The sequence below is a fragment of the Dysidea avara genome, chromosome 5, assembly GCF_963678975.1.
Source record: "Dysidea avara chromosome 5, odDysAvar1.4, whole genome shotgun sequence".
Taxonomy (NCBI): Eukaryota; Metazoa; Porifera; class Demospongiae; order Dictyoceratida; family Dysideidae; genus Dysidea; species Dysidea avara.
The window spans coordinates 25,275,978-25,293,629 of NC_089276.1; the positions used below are offsets into that span (position 1 = coordinate 25,275,978).

At 38.1% G+C, this 17,652-nt stretch overlaps 2 protein-coding genes across 2 annotated transcripts in view; one reads left to right on the top strand and one right to left on the bottom strand.

Moving 5' to 3' along the window:
• Window positions 1-33: 33 nt before the first annotated feature.
• On the bottom strand, window positions 34-2,279 carry LOC136256055 (calreticulin-like). Its single transcript, XM_066048976.1, has 11 exons — window positions 2,118-2,279; window positions 1,869-1,970; window positions 1,674-1,816; window positions 1,529-1,592; window positions 1,289-1,383; window positions 1,004-1,213; window positions 835-948; window positions 640-783; window positions 459-578; window positions 267-401; window positions 34-169 (listed from the first exon to the last, which is right to left on the bottom strand). The coding sequence occupies exons 1-11, from the start codon at window positions 2,200-2,202 to the stop codon at window positions 128-130; spliced, it is 1,254 nt and encodes a 417-aa protein (XP_065905048.1). The 5' UTR covers window positions 2,203-2,279; the 3' UTR covers window positions 34-127.
• Window positions 2,280-2,281: 2 nt separating this feature from the next.
• Window positions 2,282-17,652, top strand: part of LOC136256052 (general transcription and DNA repair factor IIH helicase/translocase subunit XPB-like) — a 33,271-nt gene continuing 17,900 nt past the window's right edge. Inside the window, exons 1-17 of the mRNA XM_066048973.1 lie at window positions 2,282-2,420; window positions 2,531-2,571; window positions 2,623-2,662; window positions 2,716-2,768; window positions 2,831-2,905; window positions 2,956-3,036; window positions 3,086-3,120; window positions 12,834-12,879; window positions 12,943-13,017; window positions 13,494-13,568; window positions 13,678-13,724; window positions 15,419-15,491; window positions 15,712-15,762; window positions 15,822-15,908; window positions 16,701-16,756; window positions 16,889-16,960; window positions 17,526-17,632. Coding sequence (XP_065905045.1) covers window positions 2,384-2,420; window positions 2,531-2,571; window positions 2,623-2,662; window positions 2,716-2,768; window positions 2,831-2,905; window positions 2,956-3,036; window positions 3,086-3,120; window positions 12,834-12,879; window positions 12,943-13,017; window positions 13,494-13,568; window positions 13,678-13,724; window positions 15,419-15,491; window positions 15,712-15,762; window positions 15,822-15,908; window positions 16,701-16,756; window positions 16,889-16,960; window positions 17,526-17,632 — 1,051 coding nt within the window. The 5' untranslated portion in view covers window positions 2,282-2,383. The remainder of the gene's footprint in view (window positions 2,421-2,530; window positions 2,572-2,622; window positions 2,663-2,715; window positions 2,769-2,830; window positions 2,906-2,955; window positions 3,037-3,085; window positions 3,121-12,833; window positions 12,880-12,942; window positions 13,018-13,493; window positions 13,569-13,677; window positions 13,725-15,418; window positions 15,492-15,711; window positions 15,763-15,821; window positions 15,909-16,700; window positions 16,757-16,888; window positions 16,961-17,525; window positions 17,633-17,652) is intronic.

The following is a 17,652-nucleotide window of genomic DNA, read 5'->3' on the forward strand; positions in this document are numbered from 1 at the left end:
TTTTTTGTAGGCTCGTTTCTCCTAACACACAAATGCATTGTAGCATCAAATACAAATTAAAATATCATCCTAAAAGAACCATTATTCAAATGTTAATGTATAGTTCTTGTAGCTAACACCAGGGCCCCTATAACTCGTCTCTCTGGGCTTCATCATCAGACTCATCATCCTATGAGTAAACACAGAACAGTAACAGATACTCAGTTATACATGGCAATTTGTTATAGAATTATTCTGAATAAAGACCTATCTGGTGGATCTCTCACCTCTTCATAGTCGGTGTCATCTTCTCCATCATCTTCTTCAAGATCTTCTTCCTCTTCCTCCTCCCCCTCTTCTTCTTCTTGTTCCTTTCTCAGTTTCTCTGCTTCCTCACGAGCTTTCCTCTCCTCTTCATCTTGCTGTAGTTGTTAACCATTCAGTACAGTATTTCTGAGTTAATATGGACACACACACACCTTTTCTTTCATCTTCTTTTCTCCATCCTTAGTAACTGAGAAAGTCTCCTCAGCAAATTGGCTTGCTAGGTCTTCATCATCTGTGATCAAAACGTTGTCAAAAATAGTACCAGATTTAACCTGTAGAGAGGACCCAACACTAACACATTCTTGTTCACCCCAAATATGTAACAACATTTACCTGCCATAAATCAAATCCAATGTAGCCAGAATCTTCATATCTGTACAGGTTCTCATCAGGGGAATACTCAGGGTTATCAATTTGTGGGTGTACCCATTCTCCCTTGTAATCTGGGTTATCAATCTGACGAGGTTTCCATGCTCCCTGTAGGAATACAAAATGAGTGAACATTGCTCATTGGAGATGTGAAGTCACCTTGTATTCAGGGTTGGGGATGGATGGGGGTTCCCATTCTCCATCAGTTTCATCATCCCAATCCTCTGGTTTCTCAGCATCAGGGTCAGCAATGTACTCTGGCTTGTCCCAGTCCTATAAATACATATTGGAAACTGTTGTTTACAATAAAATATGTGAAATCTCATACTTCTGGTTTTGTGTCTTCAGGGTCATCCATCTTAGGGCTGTCTACCCAGTCCTCAGGCTTTTTAGCATCAGGGTCATTGATCTGTTTTGGAGGTAGAAAGTCCCAGTCATCTTCCAAACTGCCGCTCTGTGCTTCCTTGTTGTCAATCTTCACCACATAAGTGTTGTCAGGTCGTACGATCAATGTGTACAAGTGAGTAAACTCATCGTCCTGAAAGGTACATCAAATGTGAACTGAACAAGTGTCTAAATGTTGTGTTGGTGGTGTATTAGATGTGGTACTTGCCTTGCAAGTGATGTCTCTTTTGATCAAAAGATTTTTGTCGTTGTAGTTGAAGATGACATGCACTTTCTTAGTCCCAGGGCCACAAATGTCAGGTCCTAAAATAAATTCAGGGTTACTATTGACTGAACACACATGCAGCATATGCACTTGTACACTTAAGTGTAGATACCCTTAACATGCAAGAATGTAGAAATCAATCCCTGGAACTATTAGATAACAGATAGATAATGCATCACTCACCAAACATGATGTTGTACTTGCTCTCTCCTTCCATTTCAGTTGGTTCTAGTGTGCTAGGAAAGACCTATGTAAAACAGTAATTATGTCATAAAAACAGAGTGACCACTACTAATCTATAACAACCAAGCACACATCTGTTACTTGCCTTTACATATCCTCCACCACAGTCTATCTTTTGTTCATGCTTAACAGAGAACTGAACGACTAGACTCTTTCCTTCATTGTTGAACACTTCATTGAACTTTGCGGTCCTGGCGTAGAAATGGGCATCCTGGCTTGTCTGAATTCCTGTAGTGTATATGTAGAGGACTCTCAATATGTTTACACTGTGATAACACACCTTTGTCTTTCTCTGCATCACCGTAAAACTTTCCAGCTGACAATTTGAATGCTCCATAATCCGACCTTTTCGTGGATTGTACCCATCTGTCCGACCACGCTTCTACAAACAAAATAACTTAAGGTTACTCTCCGTCTTTCAGTTCAGTCACACACAATGCAGTGGACACGAATAACACCCAGTGCACTTCCAATTAGACATACAAAATGTCCTCCATTTTGGGCGACGGCTGGTAGTGATCTAACTTACCGCCATCCTCAAAAGTGTCCTTAAAATAAACAGTAGAGCTGGCCAGGGCCAGGAAACAGGAGAACAATACGATCGAGACCTTCATCGCGACTGGGAACTGACGGCTCGTTCGCACGAGGTTGCTACAACGGCATGCGCATGAACAGGAAAGAGCGTGGAGCGATCTGATTGGATGAAAGTTCCTGCAATAGTCCGCGAATTGTACAAATGATCCGTGTTGCTACTCCGTAAACTAATCTTGTAAAACTGATCTGTTAGCAAATCAAATGTCCAAAAAGCAAAAGAAAAGAAAGAGGGCCCGAGGTATGGTTATTTTATTACTGTTTCTTCCTTGTATTGACAATGAAAATAAATATCGTGATATTGGGCATTATTTAGAGTACACTAGCTAAATGCATGTTAATCACGTACAGGAGATGATGACGTCTCAGCAGCTAAATATGCAGCATTGGAGGTAACTCTTATTGTACCATACCATTTTATATTATTCAATAAATTACTACAGGATAGTTTAATGGAGACCTCAGACAATGTGTCATATGAGAGTGAGTTGTGTGTGTTGAGGTAGTACACTGTGTATTGTGTGTATTGTTGGTAGTGGACCTGCCAAGCTCTGCCTCTATGCAGACTGAATCAATGACTGCTGATATGGTAAGCTTAAGCCTATCCTGTTTAGACTATTTATACATTGTATTAAATCTACTATGTTTTAGGATGAATTTGGTGCTAAAGATTATTCCAAGTTGTTGGATTTACGTTTAGATCATGCTTCACGGCCATTATGGATAGTGAGTATTTCTCCATCTGCTTATCAACTTGAATGGCATGTTCTCTACAGGCACCTGATGGTCACATATTTTTGGAGGCATTTTCTCCTGTTTATAAACATGCTAGGGACTTTCTCATTGCCATAGCTGAGGTGATTATGATCGTGATAGTAGTAGTGTTTTATGTGTGACGTTGTGTAGCCGGTGTGTAGACCAGAACACATCCACGAGTTTCAGTAAGTAATTGAATGTGTCTTGTATTAATATGTACCGTACACATACACTTAGAAAATCGTGAATGCACTTGTAAGACACAGTATGACTGTATTATACGCTGTGTGTTGTTGTTCTGGCATGATGTATAGTAGGTGCCATGTTGATTGACTATTAAAAGTTGTTATTGTATAGTGATTACTTCCTTGTACAGCTTGTTCACTTTGTTTTAACACATATTCCTAATTTATTCACTGAATTCCTTGGCAATAGTTCTTCGTAGGGGTGGGCAATATTTCAATAAGATGGATAAATTCAATATATTGATGCGCAAAAATAATATCGAGATACACTGTAACAGGTACAATGTGTTATAGTTGCTATTTCCTTGGTAAGTATGATGCAACATCTTGTACAAAAAAATCATGGCTATAGCTCAGGCATACAACACTAGGTATTGACAACCAGCTACTATGCAATAAATCAGCATTCTTGAAATTGGCAGGTCAGTTGATATGGATGAGTTATTCAAGAGACATATTGCAATATTAGTAGTTATCAAGATAATGTGCTTAAAAAATGTCGATATTTGTTTTTGAAGATATCGCCCATCCCTAGTTCTTTGGTAGTTTTCCTGTTCATAGTCTTGGTTTAAAGGCCACAATGTGGTTACTATATCTGCCTTGGTTACTATTTGTACTACAGCTTTAGCCGTTGAAGAATGTTGTCATTAGTTTGTTTATCTTGAATCAGTAATATTGTACATGTATATATGTTGGCCAGTACATAATTCTGATGTGGTATTATCTCAATTGTAACGTTTCGTTGAATATCAATTAAGCTGCATTTATAAGGGCTCACAAAATATTTTATTGAACAAATTATATGTTCCATTACACATGAATAGTCATCTTCCTATCTGCATGGCCATATCTGCATGGCTTTATTTGAACAGTCGAAATAGGAATCTTAAATTCAATGTACGCAAATCAAGCTACTTGGCTTGTATTGATGTCAGTGTTGTGAATCACCATCCCTATTACTTCTTGTTTACGCGGTTTTTTTTTCAGAATCACAACTTTGATCCCTATTCTACTTGTTTATAAATTTACAATCCCCCCCCCCCCTAGTGGTTACTTTATTTTTTAGGTAATATATAACTGTAACTAAATAGTTCTTTTGCAAGTAATATGTAATATGTAACTAGTTACTTCAAAAAGTAACCGTCCCAACACTGCTAATCATCATAGGGGTACTTACTTCTGTGAATGCCAATTTCATATACAGTATGCACACTTAACTGTGTTTGGACCACCTACAGGTAGAAACCAAGTACTGATTGGCTAATTCACTGCCCTGGTTGACTGACATATGCTGTGGTCTTGAATAAGGCTCACAAGTTTTGAGTACTATTCTGTGTAATCTTTTTAGGTTGCATGTGTAAGCCACTCCTGTCGGTGTATATAAAATTAAATTCTTAAGAAGGCTTTCAACACAGTAATTATTGTGTGGTGATCACCTAAGGAGTTTACTTAGTCTTGCAGCTAAACAGGTACTTGAAATTGGTTTTGGAGGAAGACAATGGTTGGCATACTACACAGTGAATAAATGCCATACTTTGCAAACCAGAACAGCATGGTTCAGAACTGTTGCCAATGTATGTGATATACTTGATTTTGGTTTAAGTTGAGCAGATAACCATTTGTTAAGGCAGTAAAGTGTGCTGCTTTGTAACACAAAGTGCAAGCTATATTAAAGCTATACTAACCCAGTGGAAAACTTTTAAACTAAGTATTGATATCCAACGGGTAGTTTGTCAGAGAAACTAAGTGTAGAGTTTAGTTTGGAAGGGCTGTTAATCAAGATGGTGAGGAGTTTCTGTTGTATTTAGTAAACACATCAGTGATAAATGACTCGGACTGCAGTATAATGGTATACATGAGAAGTAAACAAAAAATTATTTCAACACTTGTCTGTTTATTGTATTTTGTATAATTAATGAGTGAAGTACTTTGTAGTTGATCAGTATACTGTATAAAGTCTTTGGCAGTATATCAAGCAACCACTATACTAGTCCATCATTCTGCCAGTGGTGCCTAATATTTGGTGAATTGTGAAATCAATTGTGTGCTGTCGTTTAGTTCAGTGTTCAAATTGTGTGACGTACGTCCCCCATGAGGATAATCGTGTTAGTTGCATAGTTGCGTAGGTTGGAGAAAGTTTAATTCATAGTTACACTGTTAATTCTGGTCATTATCATGATTTCTTTTGAGCTTGGCAAGATAACTGCTTATATAAATGATATTAGTTGGAAGGGTGTTGTAGTGGCTAGGAATGGAAAGATATTGCTAAGGGGCTGCTTCTCCTGCTTATACAATCTACAAGCAATTTTAAAGCTACTGATATTTATACCTGCAGTTTAAATACGATTTCTGGAAGCTTGATACATATTATGAATTGCTCATCATGGGATTACTGATGCAGAACCACTACATGTATTTACAGTACATGAAAATTGTGATCACGGCTCTACAGTATGCCACAATTTGCAAAGAAATAGGTGCACAAGGAAGAAAGTACAAGCAATAGCTTTGGAAAGAGAGCAAGTGAATACTGGGGTACATATATTTCAAGCCAACATTTCTCATTTGGCTGCTGATCACTTTGTATGGGTAGATGAGACTAGCACTGATGCAAGAAATCACATCTGCAAGGATACACCTTAAAGGGTCTTACCCATATGTTTCTAGACAATTAGTATCAGAAATTGCAGCCATTTCCACCCATGGTTGTGTACTCCCTACAGGCACTGTTAATGGTAACACTACCAAAACTGCATTTTCCTACGGTTGCTGGGTTTACTTTTGATCATTTATCAGTGTGTCCTGATGTATGTGCGAATTGTCTGCATTGGATACTAGCAAAGCTTGTGAGCCTGATTCTGCAGACTTTGTTTGAGGCACTCTTATACCTGAAATGGAGCCATTTGATAATTATTTTACCAGGGCTTAATGATCTGTTTGAATTTTAAATTGTTTTAATTTATATTGTTCTTGCTATCTTTACTACGGCTTATTTGGTGGTTGGTGGTGTGTCATATCAATCATGCTTCTTTAATTTAAACATGCAAGCCCACGCTCTTATTTGCTCTGAGCTGTACTTCTTAGAGATACATGGCGTTCTACTAATTCATCCATAGTTATCTGTACACGTGATATTTCTTCATGGTTACTGCAGTACTGTTTCTTAATCCCTTATTAGTTCCAAGTGGCCTTTTGGATCTTATAACTTTTAACCACACGTTTTCTCCACCGTGTGCTTTGTACATGGACAAAAGATATTTGCTTTGCTTACCTCTTACACCATGTCCAGGTTGAATGTAGCCAAAAGAAAATTCAGCTTCTTAAATATAGACTTAGCAAAATCAGTCAATAACTGATCGTTCATTATGGAAACATTGGTCATCCTTCTTTCACCACACAAAACTGTCTGAATGCTTATGGAGTTACAATCTTAGCGCTGTAATGTGTACAGTGATTACACCACTGTGTTGTTCATCAGTGCACTAAAGTCAGGAGTATACAATAAAATCCAAGAGTGTCGAACAGCGTATTACCCCCGTGATTAATGATTGTGTAGAGTAACACAGATATTTCTGTAGAAGTCTGTTTACATTATTCATTAATTTTATCGACAATAATGGTATTTGTGCTCTAGCAGAGTAACTAAGGTAGTTCCCGGTATTCCCATCACCTTTTTGTGTTTAAAAGAAATGGCCAAGTATAGAAAGCTATCACGACAAAAATGTCTGTGCAACCCGAGTTGGCCGTTGGACTGTGGTAGTTTAGCGAAAAATTTGGCAACTTACTAAGATGGGCACCCTTAACTTGGCTGCTGAACAGTCGCTCAACCTGCCCAACAATAAAGGCAGCTCACCACTATGCGTACATAGCTTCTGCGAAACACAGAGTCTTCTATTTCCGGAATTGAGCTTCATAATGGCACGTGCATCTGACAACCACACCCCCATCTTTGTTATTACCCAATATGATCTGTGTTATCACCCACCGCTTCGGTATAGAATTGTTATAACAATTCAAGGCTAGCATTATTCAATGCATGTGCTAATGAAGGAATGGGAAACTGGTTATTTGGAGACCATTAGTGATGTGCAAACACTTTGTACAAAGTTTGTCAGACACTTGACCAGCTCCCTGTACTCCAGGAATCAGTTTTGATGCATACCAGCAATACTATGAGGTAATAAGAAAAGTGTTAGGAAAGCTGAAACTCCAGTTCAATGGATAGATTCTGTGAATTGTAAATTATGGTTTTGCTTGGCATCTAATGCATCAATGACTGAGAAGGGGTCTGATGAAGTTCTGTGTTCAGCATGTAAGCGTTTAAGGTCATATTTGGAGTGGCAGCAGAAGAAACTCTATAATCAAAGTGGCTGTTCTACTAGCAGTATTTTGTCAACTATGCTCCATATAAAGTGTGCTCTATTAGAGTAGTATATCAAAACAAAAGCAGTGTACTTCAATTAGTGAACTAATTCACTTTTCTGAACACTTTGTGATTTGAACTGGCACACAGGTGTTTGGATAATGGAGATCCCACTGTATACTGAACACATACTTAAACCAAATCATCTCCATATTCTTGAAAACCTCAAGGATTTACCGCCTTCCTTACAACTGAGTCTATATTACGGAGGAACAGTATGAACAGTTTATGTGGAAAATACATATATCCTCTGTCATGGAACTTGAGGTAGTCTGGATACCTGCTTTATCTTTGGTATTGATTGCCTTTAAAATGCTAATTTCTTGGGAAAGTGTGTCTCTTTGCTCTTTTCCACAGTCCTTATTTTTTGGTACCTTTTCTTGAACATTTCACATAACATTGCACCACCAAATCTGTAGTAAACATCATTGTCATCAGTTACTACAGTACTTCTAATGGAGACTTTGTTTCAATGCTAGAAATGGATAATTTTGAAGCATGTTCAAGTAAAGTAGTGTAAACACCAGATGAAATAATTATCATTACACGGTTGTTTATTGGCACTGATGTATTATTGGCAGCACAAAACTCTAACCATACCTGGCGAATGTCTGAAACACTATGGTCCTCCACTACGCCAATAGTTTGCAGGCTTAAATCATCTTCTAACAGAAATGCACTGCAATACTTCTTCCAATCAATCTGAATTTGTACAAAGGAGTTTTTTCTAACTTTGTTGCACTGGCCGTATAGCTCTACAAATAAGTTATGGTGGTACTCAACGATATCAGTAAGGGTTTGGCCCTCGCAGCACAAAGTAGTTGCTAATATATGTGTCCCTTCTATACAGTACGATAATAGGTAGTAGTGCTGCCACGAGACAGCATTCTGTTTCAGTGACTGGAAATTGAGACTGTAAATCGTCACTAACTTCCTCCACCAGCACGCGCATGTCTACTTTAAGTGATGAAATTAAACTATTCTGCTTTGTCCTTGTCATATACTTCTTTCGCTTGACTTCATTGCCAATATTAGTTGTTCCATCACTTGGTGTGGCTGAGGCACTGGTGGCACCTGAACCTATCGCCATTTTAAACAGAATATTGTTAACTTTCAGTATGACGCAACCTATCTGTATCTTTACAAAAACAATATTACTCTACGCAATCATTAATCACGGGATTATACGCCATTCAATACTCTTGGTTTCTATTATAGAACACATATGTTCACTGCAAAGTGGACAGTTGGCATGATGTTTGTTTGGAACAAATGTCCCAATATGGACACCGGTCAGACATTACAGTGTGTAACTGTATATATGAGCTGTGTATTTCCATTTATATTATGGTACAATGGTAAATATGCCTTTGGGCAACATGCAGACATGATAAATAAACTACTTTCAGTTCTCTCTTTTTCATACATTAAACATTACCATAATACTACTATATACTCTCTGTAACATAGCATTTTGTTGAACTAAGCACATTTTAACACTTGTTAAAATGGCACCCGTCAGACACCAACATTGCTTACTGCTACGCCATCATACAGTAGTTGTTGTAAGAAGACTCAGCCATGACATCTGCTAGTGAGATGGCAACAGTTGAGCAAACAAACTAATGACAACCCAGCAGTATTGTGTGTCCATTCAAGTACTCCTATTCACCACTTGTATTACTATTACCACCAAGACTACAGGACAATTTATTGCCAACAAAATTATCCAAAGAGCTGTGATAAGAGAGCAGGGGTTACATTTTGGTTGCACATACTTGACATGGGTTATGTGGTTACGCTCATGATGTTCAAAACATTGCTGTAAACACCAGTAGCAACCATTGTAGAGTGTCCCACTATGAGAGTGGCACATAATTCTTGACACCATCTAGTTGCATCAGCTTGCATTCTTGGCCACCATTGCAGCACACATCTTGACCTTTAAGTGAACTCCAAAACATTCCTTCATGTGCCACCCTTGCCTCCTGTCAGTGCAACAGTCCTCAGAGAGTTTTTATCCTGTTCAGCATGATATCTTGCTTCCTACAGTACATGTAATTAAGTTTGCATATCATTTCAAATTTCTTATATGTTCCTCAATCAATGTGTCAATGTAATAGCACTTTAATACTGTCAAGTTCGATATAACATGTAATGTAGTTGTAATAACAATTGCAGCTTTGCACGAAATCTCATGTTGTCTTGTTTACTACAATTCAAGGCCGGAGGAGACAGTTTGGTTGGTCAGGCCTGAGCCAGACCAATAATCTGGAGCTGGACCAACTAGCTGACCAGCTCGAACTATATCACTGTCATACAATCTATGGACGATCATATGCACACGTACATTTTACAAATGTTGTTGAAAATGCATGGCACGAGTAGTTACTTATACTTTCTCAGCCTGACTAAAGCACAAAACTACACGTATAGTACTTACTGTACAGTAATGATTGTGGGTTCTAAGTATCAACAGTTGGCATGTGGGAATGATCACGTATACAGCAGGTACTTTCTTTGATTACCAGCACACTTAAATCACAATTCAATCTTCATAAAATATTCATTAGTATTTCTTGGCTTGTCACTCTTGGCTGGGTGAAGGGCTGGCATTGACAAACTAGGTGCCTCATTCTGTGGCAGGAAGCTATACACCCATGCATCACATGATTGCAGCGGGTGGTGGCCATCTGGATCTGGATGACATTTTGAGTAAAAATCAGTCCTCTTCAACTACCCACTCGTCCGGTTGAGATACTGAGCAAATTTCAGTCTCAGTCTCACACCACATCATGCCAATCTCACGATTGTCCACCAGTACTGTAGTGAGCTACTTAGCCTACATGTACGTGATGATCCGTTCACTTCATCACATGCTCTTCCAGACAAACCAGTATAGTATAGTGCATTTTTGTAGCTGTGTAGGCTTTTTATTGTAGCTGTGTGAATTCACTGTATACAGCTAGCTAGCAGCCTAGTCGTCGTAAATAATACTGAAATTAATTATGGCTTTTCTATAAGGGAGCCATGCTGCATGGGTTCCCTGTGAAATTTGGGGGGAAATGGTGCAAGTCATTGCTAGTTTTATTTGCTTTTAGCATCAATTTCAAGGTATTTTCAAGCCTTTAAATTGCAAAAATTCTACAGCTTCTGGGGGTTGCACCCCCAGATACAGCCATAGTAAGTATCATGCAGTGTTCCTGTATGTCACGTCACGTCTACAATTACCTACTGTACCTATTATAGTATAGAAAGTCTGAAGAACAACAAGGTATAGGCTAGAGCATATTTATATAACTAGCTACTGTACAGTGTAGCAGTGAAATATCATTGAAATTGCATATATGAGTGTCTAATTTTTGAAAATTTCCTTGGGGGGCATGCCCCCAGACCCCCTATAGAATGTTCGTGCTTTGCACTTTACTGAGTTTGCTTCACACACTGTGCAGCAACTCCTCTTATTGGCAACATCATGTATATAGTAGCAATTTCAACATATACAGTGGCCTGACCAACTCAATTTTCCCTCTGGCCCTGAAATGCATAACTCAGCTTGATATCAGTGGATTACCAAAATGTAATCTCACCATTTACTGTAAGCTTTCTGCCCTGTACTGGGTTAATTGATGGTTTTATGTACAGAATGTAGATGTGTTCATCCCTGAAGTTGTAGTCTCACTGTCCCAGCAGGTTCTTTAAAGTGTGAATGCCTCCACCTCCCAAAAATGTTAGGGGGTATAGAAAGTTTATAAAGTTCAAATCAGTCTAGAGCACTTCAAGACCAGAAAAGGTAGAATTTTGCAGTCCCTCTCCAAGAGTTTCTCAGTGGCACATTGCCTGCTTTTACCTACTACAGAAAATCTGAAGTACAACAAGATATAGGCTAGAGCATAAGGTGTAATGTGTACAGTAGCCCATCAAGTTTGGAGAATGACGGCCTCGATGAGCTCCTTATGTTGATCACACTGTGTGTGCATATGATATGAGTTACTAGTTCCTTGTGTATTTCTGGGACATCCTTTGAGTGGCTCTCTTTCTGGGAATTCTGCTTTTGCCTATTTGTGAGTTAACTTGGACTGGACCTGGTGATATTATTAAAACAACCTTGCTATAGTTATAGTGGGTTGCATAGCCTTGACTTTGTCCACAAGCTCCTTTATTTATTGGCTGAACTCAGATAGGACGATACGTATGTACATGTATCCGAAGTTTGAACCTTCCTCAACCAGTGAAAGAAATCCTCTATTCATCTGTGAGATGACCGATCACCTTAGTGTGTCAGAGGTGACTAATCCAGGCACTGGCATTTTATTTAATTACTGCTGTTGCTATGTTAGCTATCTGTTCTGAGGTATTTATCTGTGTCACCTTGGATGCAGTAAGTGAGCTAAATTGAAGCCAGCTCCTTGTCGATGGCCTTAAGGGAAACCTTAGGTTTTGAGATGTATGGAGCTGTCCAGCATGATGCTACCATGTGGGGAGAGAGTGAACATACCTTACATCATGGCCACGTTATTAGGGGATGAGCTTCTCTCTGCTTTGAGCTTAAGATCCCCCAGTTAACTACCTTGTTTTATTCTTTACTGTCCTCCCAGAGTTGCACCCTCAACAATTTCTCCCCTGTGTGTGAAGTGGGCTCTTCAAACATCTGATAAGGCAACCACATGTTCCTCTCTGAAGTGGTGACTTACTCTGAGTGGGGGGACTGGAATACTCTCACTGAATGTGTGATTAAATCTTGAGGTTGTCTCCATGATGATTACTGGTGCCAGAGGGACTTTCCGTACTGCTTTCACTTCTCCAACACCTAAATCATTCTCTTACAAGTCATTCTCAAACAGTTTTTTAATGAGAAACTGTAACTTAGGCATGATGGTTTGAAGGAAATGGTGAAACACATATTTAGGTACCATAGCCTGAGGATATATTTTTAACCTGAGAATGACTGTTCTGAAAGAGGAGCTAGAAGTGAGACTGAGCTTTTTGAATTATATTGATGACAAAGTCATGATTAAGTGTAGCAATTGTATATAAACCCACTAACATTTCTGCATCTTTGTAGAAGCAGATTTTAGTACACCAGAGGTCAGAGCAAATGATCAGATGTGATTATTTAAATTTTGTTACCTCTGCAAATCTCTAAACTACAGCTCCAAACCCTACTGTATATATTACACAGCATATTCACTTAGTACTTACAGTATCACATGATCTTTTTTGTTCACAGGTTAACTGCATACTCATTGTATGCAGCTGTGTCAGTTGGTTTACAGGTGAGGTTATAATTATACATGTAATTTAACAGTAAAATGTTGATGTCTTATTCTTTACTGTAGACTGCTGATATTATTGAGTACCTGAAGAGACTCAGCAAGACCTCCATACCTGATGGAATAGTACAGTTCATTACAGTATGTACATTGAGATTACATGCAGCTTAACTCATTGTCCTGATTGTTCATGACATGCTTGCATTCTGTGCTCACTTGCTTCTAGCAGTACTGTAGTTGTTATCTAGCGTGTTAGCCATTTTAATGCTAAGGGAGCTTCAATTAATTGAAATTTCTTGTCTTTGAGTTGTTTTGGGTAGTGCTTAATAATCCTTGATTATTTGCTGTTAATATGGTATATACAGTATGTATTATTTAAAAACACATATCCATGTTCCCAGTGGAATACAACAGCTTACAGTGCTGCTTTCTCAATCCTGATACTAAAGACACATAAGGTGTATTTAAGGGGCATGTATAGTACTCACTATTAATTTCTTCATATATACTCATATACTGGTATTACAAGCCAATTATTAGCACATTTTTGCTATCATTGTATGTACAAATCATTTCTCTCATGTGCTTACCATTGTTTACTCTTGTTAATACAATAGTTGTGCACATTGAGCTATGGCAAAGTGAAGCTGGTGCTGAAACACAACAGGTACTTTGTGGAGAGCTCCTATGTGGTGAGTTATCCATCAGTGTTAAGTCGGTAACACATTGACTGCTCTATTAGAGTAGTTCTGTGTAGGCATCAGATAATTGTAAATACTACGTATCCATGTTACCATGCAGGATGTGTTGCAGAAGTTACTGAAGGATCCAGTAATCCAGTCTACAAGGTAGTATGTATAACAAATCTATGTTGTTATGTTTAGATATGAAGGTTTAGGTTTTTAAATTGTAGGTGTAATGGAGGACCAGGACTTACTGTATAATAACACAAGTACACAAAAAAAATTTGGAGTAGGCAGACCATAGCACATCACATTGATAAAAAGTACTGAAACAAGCTGGAGTAGTACACAATATTAAATCATAGTAAAACAACAAAAAGTTTTATATCCCTACTGTGCTCAAGATACCATAATGGAAATGCACAGTAGGGATATAACACTTCTTATTGTTTTACTGTGATTTAATATCATGCACTACTCCAGTTTGTTTCAGTTTTTATCGATGTGCTATGATTCCTACTCTAGTTGAAAATTCCAAATTTTTTTGTGTACTTGTTTGTTAGGTTCACCAGTCATAACAATTATTTACAAGCTTTTTTTTGTAAATAATTGTTATGACTGGTGAACCTATGTGCATACTGCATCAAAGGAAGAAATGGTGCTGCGTGCCCAAGCTATATCAATTATCGTTTGAAAAGTGAAGTATCCATTATGCTTCGTTGTCAACCCGTTACACAACATTACGAATCAAGAACTATTCGAAAACCAATTCTGCAATCCATGCATGTGACATCAAAAGAAAGAAATGGTGCCGTGCACCCCAGTTACATCAATTGTTGTCTGAAAAGCAAAGTATGCATTACGCTTCGTTGTCAGCTATGTTCAACCCGTTACACAGCATTACAAATCAAGAACTGTCTGAAAAGCACCTCTGCAATCAAAGTGCTAATTGAAAAATACGGACAATTTCCATTACAAAGAGAAGCCATCATGTGCTACTACCAAATCGACACTTTTCCCTGTCAGTAAAGATGAATGGGACTCAAAGGAGGACACTGGTAAGTCCATGCATTGTATGTACTTCTGTATGCCAAAAAGGCACCTCTTGGGCCGAAGCAACATCAAACAGTGAAAAAAATCAGGCCCGTAGCATATTAGCCGTTATCAAGTTACACTTGTCTGAAGGCATCAGCCAGTCATGATCAGTCAGTCAGTCAGTCAATCACTAGAAAATTTTGTTAAAATAGTTGTTGTTTTTTTAAATTTCCATGGCAACTTTCTGAAAGCATTTCAGGTCAATCTGAAGGCTTGGTTTTACCTAGCCTATACTGCCTCATCATCGTTTGGGAAAAGTGAGACTAGTGTTTGGTGATGTATTTTCATGGGCCACACCCACACATTTGTGGTCCCTATTATACAGTAGTATCGTACTGTGTGATATTTGTAATTTGTATACTTACAGGGTGTATGACAATTACGGTATGGGCTCCTGATGAACCCTGCACAGGTGCTGTTTAATTTGCACCCCTCAACTACTAACTAATAATTTTAAGTATTACAGCTGGTGATTATCACCTTATCGTATGCCTTTGATCTTCTGGTACACTGGAATATAAAATTGTGATCTAGGATGGCCTTCCATAAGTGCAAGCAAGAGTTTGATAATTAAATGGAATGCCATTTAGCTGCTAGTTCTTTTGCACTATCCGTCTCAACATCCAGCTATGCAGCAGTTTTACCATGGAGTGATTTTGTGTGGGTATAACATCGTAATGCTGTCACATGCCTATTTTGTAGTTAATAATTTAAATCCTTCCATGATCTTCAAGATTATTTTGTTGCTTTACTTATGTTCCCAGATTGATTCCTGAAGCTGGGGAGGATGAGTCAGAGCTGGTGATCCAACCTTCTGCTCCATTAGCAGCCATACAGGTAATATACATGTATCTATGGGTTATGATATGGAGAGGGTAGACACGTAGGCTGCAGAAAAAAAATGGTTGTGTTTCTCTTTCACTTCAAGTTGTTTTATACATCCCTGAACCTTTTATACTCTTTCATACCATATTATTGAATGTTCTGTTGGTAATGTGTCATACCTCATGGTATTATTTACAACTGATGAATAATGTGGTACATAACACATGCACAGTTTGGAGGAGGCAAGAAGAAGGAGGATACAAATGGTGATGAGTCAAAAGAGGTAACAACGCCAACTACAGCTGGCTTTGACCATTGTATACAACTTGTCCATACATATAGGATGATGATACTGGTACTACTGCTATTCCTAATGATATTCATGACTTTGTTGAGAGGATGGACAAAGATGAAGAGGATGATGAAGAGGTGACTTGTGTGTTGCAACTGAAGATCATAACTGTTCTGTTAGAATATTTTGATAACATGTTGTGACTGTTCTATTAGAGTGGTTGCAGTAAATTAATTTTTATTGAATTATCTATTATCCCGTTTTGTTACAGTTGGTAGCTTTTCTATTTGAACATTTGTTGCTGTATGTTTGGTGACTGTTTGGTGACTGTTTTGTTAAGTACAGCATGTTTGGCGACTGTTCTATTAGAGTGTTTGTTATTGGCTGTTGTATTAAAATGTCTTGTTGCATATATTTTGTCAGTCACAAGTACGTGCCTATGACAATAGTTACAATGATAAGGTGTTTTACTACATGCTTGTTATTTTCTGTTCAATTGTGAAATGGACTTGGCAGTAACTGCACATCTTCAGTCATTGTAACAAACCTGTTATAAGTGTTTTAGTGATAGCATTATCATTGCTGCTACTCACAGGCTTTCACCTAGGATGTTTATCTCTAGTGCTATTGTTAAAAGAACCGGAAAGTTGAATTTGTCCCAACTCTGTGGTAGTTTTGGCTCAGTATTGGTGATACAAATGAATATAATTGCGTGCTCCATCTAGACCCTGGAGTTTATTGATGCAGGTACATAATACATGTACTGTCACTACAGTACATTAGGTGGTTAAGTGTTTAGTTGTCGTCCAGCTAGTGATTGCTCTGTTAGAGTAATTTATAGTTATTTTTGAAATTTCCAATATTGTTTTGAGACTTAAGATAATTGTGTTCTCCAGATTATAACATGCATCATTACCATATATTTTCAGGGTCAAGTTGTTTCATTTGAAATCAAGCAAGAAATGCTGGAGACATTACAGAAGAGGTAATATATTACAGTATGTGTGTATATTGCTTGCTAGTGACTACGCTGTATTTTGCTTTTGCTGGTATATCCAAATTTCATTTAAAATTTGGTATTTGTTTTGAAGCATGAATTGGTGTCGCTTCTTTGTAGGTGTATAGAGATGGAGTATCCGTTGTTGGCTGAGTATGATTTCCGTAATGACACAGTTAATCCTGATGTGGAGTAAGTTCTGTATACAGTATAGTAAGAATCTTATAACTATATGCCGTGTGATCCTTGGTGTCTTGCCTAGACTATAAGTTGTATGGGAACCAAATTACTATCTGGTCTAGAATTTTTCTGCAGTCAATAGTAATGTTTCTGACACTACAGACTTTTAGTAGCCTTCTAACTGTTAACATGCAAGTGCCTAATTCAAATTTTCAACACTGATTGTGGAGTAGTTTAAGGATTCTTGTGTAATATAATTTGTACAATTTCACACACAACATTAAGGATACCATGTGTTCCCAAAACTGGGGTATGCTCCTCTATATAGTTCACTTACTGTACTTGATATTAATACATGCATTAAAGGAAAGTGAATAGTTACTTTAGGATCAATGGCTTTATTTTCACACACACACACACACACACACACACACACACACACACACACACACACACACACACACACACACACACACACACACACACACACACACACACACACACACGCACACACGCACACACACACACCCTGTATGAATACTTCTTACTGTCTTGATAGTACATGATTGTGTTCCAGGATGGACCTCAAGCCAACAACCATATTGAGGCCATACCAAGAGAAGAGTCTTCGTAAGATGTTTGGTAATGGCAGAGCAAGATCAGGAGTGATAGTACTGCCATGTGGTGAGCTGGGGACATCCTAT